This window comes from Lynx canadensis, chromosome D3 (assembly GCF_007474595.2).
Source record: "Lynx canadensis isolate LIC74 chromosome D3, mLynCan4.pri.v2, whole genome shotgun sequence".
Classification (NCBI taxonomy): Eukaryota; Metazoa; Chordata; class Mammalia; order Carnivora; family Felidae; genus Lynx; species Lynx canadensis.
In genome coordinates this window covers 81,113,452-81,121,142 of record NC_044314.2, presented here as the reverse complement: position 1 = coordinate 81,121,142, position 7,691 = coordinate 81,113,452, and the positions used below count along the sequence as shown (strand labels likewise).

General features: G+C 43.8%; 1 protein-coding gene across 2 annotated transcripts in view; it reads right to left on the bottom strand.

Moving 5' to 3' along the window:
* Positions 1-480: 480 nt before the first annotated feature.
* Positions 481-7,691, bottom strand: part of MED13L (mediator complex subunit 13L) — a 304,666-nt gene continuing 297,455 nt past the window's right edge. For both annotated transcript variants that reach the window (XM_030335708.1, XM_030335707.1), the window contains exons 29-31: positions 5,323-5,484; positions 3,120-3,232; positions 481-2,057 (exon numbers count right to left, since the gene is read on the bottom strand). In XM_030335708.1, coding sequence (XP_030191568.1) covers positions 1,925-2,057; positions 3,120-3,232; positions 5,323-5,484 — 408 coding nt within the window. In that variant the 3' untranslated portion in view covers positions 481-1,924. The remainder of the gene's footprint in view (positions 2,058-3,119; positions 3,233-5,322; positions 5,485-7,691) is intronic.

The following is a 7,691-nucleotide window of genomic DNA, read 5'->3' as shown; positions in this document are numbered from 1 at the left end:
TTCAAAGTTCTGATGAATTCTGGGAAAAAAAAGCAACCCCAAAGTGGTAAAAGATTACAAATATCTACTTTACAATTTGTCTTCTCACCAAGATAATTTTATACAAGTTTACAATCTTCATCATCTATGCTCTTCAAAAGGCCTTGAGAATTTTCCTTTCTGATTAAGAAAAAATAGCACTGCAATATTTTTAAAGTCAATTTTACACTGTACACATTAGATACAAATGGTTTGATATATCAGATTTTTTTAACCTATACATTGCGAAAGTCACCCCCACCCCCAACTGGTGGTACAGAGAATATAATTATCCATTTACAAGTTATTTCTCTGCTTACATATTCCCACCACACAACTTTTTTTTTAATATAATGTTTTAAACGTTAGATTATTTCAAGAAAAATACTTTTACAAAATCATATCAGTTATTACATTTTCTTTTTTTTTCTTTTTTTTCTTTCTTTTTTTTTTTTTTTTTTTTTTATAACCAGGATATGGAAGTCTCTTGGAAGAACTTTAAAATTTGCATGATTCTCTCTCCACAGATGACTAGAGCTCGACAGCCTGACCAGCGCGGCTTGCGGGAGGCAAGCCCGCGCCCACTGCCCTCAGACAGAAACGCGCTGCGACGTCAGGGTCAGAAACGGGGTCTTAAAGACAACCCTCTTGGGCCTGGAATGAGGAGTCATAAAATACTTCAATTAGCCATTAATGCTTTAAAAAGGCATTTTTTTTTTAAAAAGTCCCACCACAAAGGCTCAACTTCAAGTACTAATTTAATGGTTAAGTTGTAATATTTCTTTGAAATAATATTCCTATGGTCCAGAAAAAAGTCACCATATTTATAACTGATTTTATGAGCAAACACTTTCAATTATGATATGTACATGAGTCCCTTTTGATCTAATGAGAGGAGAGACCTGGCTTTCAATAAGAATTCACTAGAAAATATATTTCCGTTGTGACTATATAAAACTAATGAAGGTACTTGCCTCCATGGCTCTGGGTGGAGCTTGACTGCCTTCTGTATAAAAATGTTATCCTTCATGAAACGCTGGCCGCTTTTAATAAGAAACATGGCAGAATGTTTTACCCAGTTTGTTCTTAATAAAGCCTACTGCTGGGTGGTTTTGAATATATTACTTTTTAGGCGTGTCTCCCCAATCTGTTTTCACTCCTTTTCCGGCTTCTAGGACAGAGGTATGTAGTCAAAGAATCCTATGGTGGGTCTGAGTTGGGTTTCAGCTACTGTACCTGGTCCTCATGACTTAAAAAAAGTAAAAGTCACAAAAAAACATATGACAAAACAACTTAAAATAAATAAACAAAATGAAGATGTCTCCAGACCTTTTGTATCTACACACAGGTATGAAGTCGACCAAAGCATTCATGCCAACCTAGATGGGACCACTAGGGAGACAGAAACCCCATTATGAAATCATATACTTGAGCTGGTTCTTATTTTTAAAAAGTTCCAGATGATGGAGTTCAGGTAACCCACAGGCCACACACCAGTAACTAGAGGATTTCATCCAAAAGGGCTAAACTGCCCTTGTTCTTAAACGGAGACTGGAAACACAGACTTGTGCAAAAGGATACTGTCTCTTCTGTTGCCCTCTTAAAACCACGACCACCACCAAAAACTTCCTGTGGACCCGTGGTTCGGGGCTGCACACACCAGAACACTGGCTAGAAGTCACCGCTTATGGAAGTTTCCAGGTCCATGAGAGAAGTGTCAATGCATCACTCTGGTAATGAACACTGCAGAAATGACATGTGCCTGCCGAGGAGTAGTCACAGTGCAGGACTGTGGAGAGCAGTCTCTCAAGAAGAGCGTGTGGGGCACGTGCAGAGTGTAGCAGGTTCCTTGGACTCAGGCTGCAGGGAGGAGGAACCGAGCCAGAGAGAACAAGTGCTTCTCCAATTAAAGTATGTTCATGATGGCGTTGTACAACTGAGTGAGCACCACAAAGTGGACGGGAAGGCAGGAGGTGCGGTCCTGGGTGGCCGGATTGCACGTGAGCCAGGACAGAGCGTTGTACTGCTCCAAAACGAACCTGCCGGAGAGAGTACACAGGTCAGGGCCACGGGCCACAGCGGTGCTTTTACATCTTAACGTTCCACAAGTCAGCAGGACGAGGCTCCGTATATGTCAGTCTTTCGCTTGCCCCCCGGGTTTCCTCATGGTTCTTTTCCCCCCGTGCCCACCTCATCTAGACCCACACTGTCCAGTATGGCAGCCACGGCCACCAAGTGGATTCGGATACGCTGTATGTCAAAAAGAGGTGCTGGATTTCAAGGAACTCGTATGTTAAAAAAGCAGGCGAGATGGCTCATGAATATTTTCATGTGGGTCAACTACTGAAATGATACCGCTTTTCGTATACTTGATATTACTTTGATGTGTCTTTGATAAAGCTGATAAATTTATTTTTGAAATTAACCTCATCCATTTATTTTATTATTTTGATGTTGCTACTAAAAACAACTGAATTAGATACACAGCTCATATTATGGTTCTACTGGACAGTGCTGCACTACAGACCCTGAAAGCCTGAAAAATCATGGCGACTGGATTCTCGCTTAACTATAACTTCTAAGTCATTTAAGAGTTATTAGCGAACACTAGGAGACGCGTGCATACTTCCTCAAGGTACATGGAGAATGTTCATGGTCTGTTAAAGTGCGAGAGAATTAGCATACACTTCTGGGAGATATTTCCCAACTGTGGAATTTATGCTCCAATTTTATTTATATAATCTATGTCAGGGGGAGTACAAAATACTTTCAAAGCCAAGTGCTTTATGTCCCAGGCTCGGTCTTCTAACCACCCACCCCTAATTCTGGTCTGTTTTCATCACCATAAAACGTCTCCTTTACACAGGAAGCACGGGCCACTGTACGTGCACACACGCGTCAAACGGAACCAAGAATACCAGTCTCCCCGACCCGCGCTCGTATGCGGGGTTTTGCACGCAGCTCTCCCTGGCCGCTCAGACGGTACTCCGCTGCACAAAAGGCAGCGCCTTTTCCACACTTTAAGTAAACACCTTGGAAAAACAAAACTAAAGAAAGACTGTAGCAAGCTGTAACTGCTATTTTGCCTTAAAACAATCTACCTTAAAACGTCAGATGTGGTTTTGGAGTCAAGAGGATGGGGAACCCGCTGAGAATTCCTGGCAGGGAGAAGTTCATCCGTCTGTGCTACAGAAATGTGGTGGTGCAGCGAAGCCTGGCAAGAGAACAAACACGGTTACCTTCCCGGCCTCTCAGCTCCCAGGAGCCTCAGTTTTAAGCTCTCGGTAACCCTGATGTGATCCCAAAGAACTCCACACCCTGGAGGTGGGAAAAAAAGCTAGCTTTGCAAATACCAGTGCGTCACAAATGATTCGATAACGTGCCTCTTCAGGTCTTCATCTGTAAAAGGCCCCACCATCTCCACGGCCTGGATACGGCCGACTCTGCCCTTGTGGTGGTTGTGTAACACGTTCTTCCATCCTGACTTCCCATAAGTGGATAGATCTAGAGGCTCAATTCGGCTCAGATCCTTCTGGGGGACGGGGAGGGCGCGGGGTGCAAGCACACTTCCTGGCTGGCGCTACGTGCTCCCTATGCCTCACCTCGAGAGGCGTGAATGTGCGCCGCCCCACGTGCAGCTCGGCTCATCGCTGCCGTCAGCAGGTTCCCGGCACGCCCCACCCGCTATCATGGCTTTAGCACACGTTATGAAATAACTGAGACAGGCAGTGTGTTGAGGACAGCTAATGTAAATGCTTCTTTATTTTTTAGGTTTCAGACTAACGAACTGTTGTTCTAGTAGCTTCAAAGGGTGACTAAAATATTCTGGTTTTCAGCACGAACCCTTGGATTTGTTTCAATCTACTGCTACCATTGTTCTTTTTTATGTTCAAATTGTCCCATCCTTGGGCAATGGGAACCCTCCAGTTGGCGGGCCCTTTGAAGTAACTCTAATTATCTTAAGTAACTTCCTTGCTTTTAGGTGTGACAACACATCCTAGGTTCATCTTGAATATTTCTTACTTCAGACCTACAAATCAGTCAATTCTTCAAAGGAACTCTGTTTCTTTTGAATGATAAATGGTATTTCAGAACCACAAGTGCAGCAAGACCACTGTTTCCTGATCCTGTCGCTGCTCGTAAGCTTTTTCAGTAGACCGAGCTAAAAAATATGTGTATCTCTCCTAAGAGGAGAAAATAAATCTAGGTTCACAGTGACAAGTCTAATTCAAAATAAAGACGACACCGACTTATGTGGTAGAACTTCCTTGATTTCATAATAATATGTTACAGCCATTAGTTGAAAGAAACTGCTTCAATTCTTTTTGGTTTAACCTTCCGTTATTCCTTTCAGAAAATACAAGTAGGGGTGTGTGTGTGTGTGTGTGTGTGTGTGTGTGTGTGTGTGTGTTTGCACACACTTTATCAATTACTACAAGGTAACCTACCCTCCACAGAATGATTACATTATAATCATCCTCACTTTGTTATGGATAACTAACACTCCACTGAATGGATACACTGGTTTATTCGGCCAGTTCTTTACTGGTGGACCGTTCCGGTGTTTCTAATCTTTTACATTTATCATTTTTTGGTTTTGTCAGTTTCTTCTGAATAGATTTCCAGAGGTGGCCTCGCTGCATCAAAAGGGAAATGTGCGGGGCTGTATCGTTTGGCTGCCCTACTGGCACCAGGGCCATCTCTCCACAGTTCTGCCAATGGAGCATGTTGTCAAACTTCAGGCCTTTTGCCAATCTGTGGTTGAGGCATGGATTTCATTCCAGGTTCTTTCATCCAAACTGGAAGTAGGAGATCTTTTATTTTAACCCTTAATTTGCATTAAAAGGTTCTAAGACACATACAGGAAGGAGCATGTGTAAATAAATGTAAATTTAGCTGCCTCTTGCCCTACTCTAATGAAGAAAGCTGAAGCTTGTGGGGGAGGGGGGGCAAAGGGGGAGAGTTCAGACCACAATGATCACATCCACCCAAGCTTAACTTCACTGGTGGCAATGCATTGTGGACTTGGGAGAAAGACTGTTACACACGACCACGTATCCACCCGACATGTGCCCTGAGGGCCCCACAAAGTCTCCTCCTTGGGTTAACGTGATTGCTTCCCTTGTGATGTGGTTTCGGGTTTGTCTCCTAAATCCTGCTCCCCGCCTGCAACTGTAATGAAAATGTCCTCAGAGTATAAGTAGATGTGAAAGAAACAGGGGACACGGCGAGACTGTGGTGACTGAGACAATTTCAGCAGAAGTCACTCCTCCCCCCAAAATTCAAATATGACACCAAACCAACCTTTAGGAAGAGGGGGCACTGGTTCTGAGCCTGGGGACACGATGACCAAAACCACTGGGGGAGATTCTCCGCTTTGGCAGTTGACACGAAATACCCAAGGGCCAGGGGCTGCTGCTTCAGCTCCTCGGGTGCCTCTCTAGAAAGAAGACGCTCACCCTGACTCTGAAAAACAAAGTCCCGAGAGCATGATCAGCGTGTGACAGACACTTCAAATAAAGCTCTGAAAATCAACTTTTTATCAAGTCCCTCTGCACATCACAGTCCCCCTTCTGACAGCTTTTCACACAAAAACGCCAGGTGACCGAGAAAGGTCAACAAGGAGAGGCACGGTCCCTGCTGCATGGACAGACATCGGATGAAAACTACGGCCCAGGCAGAAGGTACCAGCAAAACTAACTACATCAGTCAAGCAAATACAGGTTTATTTGCTCTGGTTTCTTTTCTGTTAAATGTTGGGTGCGTTCCGTGGCATCCGGCATCCAACTACACGCGGGAAGAATGGACTCCGGCAGCTGAGGGAGCCCCCGAGCCCAGGTGCTCCTTCACCAGCAACCAACTAAAATACACAACCGCACCTGACCGTCTACTGTCAACAACACGGACATTGGGAAAACAGGACACTTCACGGCTCTTTGGGTGGCGCCAGTGTCTCTGACCTCCCAGCAGGGGGAGATCTGCCTGTGAAGAGGCCTTGTTTTCACTCTCCGCCATCTCCTTAAATACAAGACTCCTGCAAGAGCCTGACTGTGCATTTCTGCAACTGGCATTTTCCTCATCTTTGATTCTTTTAGCTGGCTTCAAGGGTTGAAAGCAATTATGCAATTATTATTATGCAAGCAATAATAAGTAATCGTTTGTTTTCAAAGGCCTTCTGTTTTCAGGGGAAAAAATCATCCCCAACTATTACATCAAGTTGTATTTTTGGTTAAAAAATAAAAACTTACCCCAGCCTTGAAGAAATTCTTTTCCCTGTTGTAATGTCTTAATTGGATATCAAAGAATGTTTAATGGTTCAGAAAGAGGAAATACTGAAAGCCTCTCGGGGGGGTCAGCGGGCTGCAGGTGCTGAGGACCGAGAAAAGGCCACCTGACTAGCTTCAGAAAACAGTGCGGTTTAAACTCTGACACTCCATTACAGACTTAGGGCTTGAGGCTCCAACAGAGGCAGAAAATACAGCAAACCTCTGTTTCTTACAAAACTAACCTTACACTTCAATTACCAATTCTTTGTTAATGGATAAACCAAATTACAACCACCACTACAGAAAGGGAGTTGCTATTATTTCCATTTCACAGATAAGGTAACTAAGGCTAAGACAGGTCAAGCGAGTTTGTTCAATGCCACAAAGCTAGAAGCCATACAGCTGGAACTCTGAGCTCCATTTACCAAACTCTAAGGCATGCACTCTTAGTTGCTATTTGCCTCTAGAATTCACATTAATCCTAAATTACAACTACTTAATGTAAAATCTGTGGACCTGGTTCCTATCACACCAATCTCCAAAGAACCAATAAACTGTCATTAACTGGCAAATGACTATGGAGGAAATAAACACATTTAAAATCCCTTCCTTCTAGAAAGGAAAAATGGGAGAGAGGTAGCTCCATGAGGATAGTTTACTGAGTTGCTCTTCCCTGGTTTTATCTGCTCTTTGACTAACGTTTTAAATCTTTTCTCTTGATTGTCCTTCAGTGAACTCCAGGCTGGCAATAAAGTTCCACAGACAGAAACCTAAGTCCTCTAACTACAACTCTGTGTCTAAATGAGTGTGAGCAGAGTTGGTTATTCCTGCCCACTTTAAGATATTAGACATAGCCATTTTTCTTTCTTTTTTTTTTTTTTTTAATTTTTTTTTTCAACGTTTATTTATTTTGGGACAGAGAGAGACAGAGCATGAACGGGGGAGGGGCAGAGAGAGAGGGAGACACAGAATCGGAAACAGGCTCCAGGCTCTGAGCCATCAGCCCAGAGCCTGACGCGGGGCTCGAACTCACAGACCGCAAGATCGTGACCTGGCTGAAGTCGGACGCTTAACCGACTGCGCCACCCAGGCGCCCCGACATAGCCATTTTTCTATGCCTTAAACCCTCAATCTCATATTTTAAACAGAAGGTACAAAAGAGTAATAAGGCATGAACCATCTACCTTTTTTTTTTTTTTTTTAATGTTTATTTATTTCTGAGAGGAAGAAACAGAGTGTGAGTGGGAGAGGCGCAGAGAGAGAAGGAGACACACAATTGGAAGCAGGCTCCAGGCTCTGAGCTGTCAGCACAGAGCCCGACATGGGTCTCGAACCCATGAGCAATGAGATCATGACCTGAGCTGAAGTGGGACGCTTAACTGACTGAGCCACCCAGGCGCCCCATGA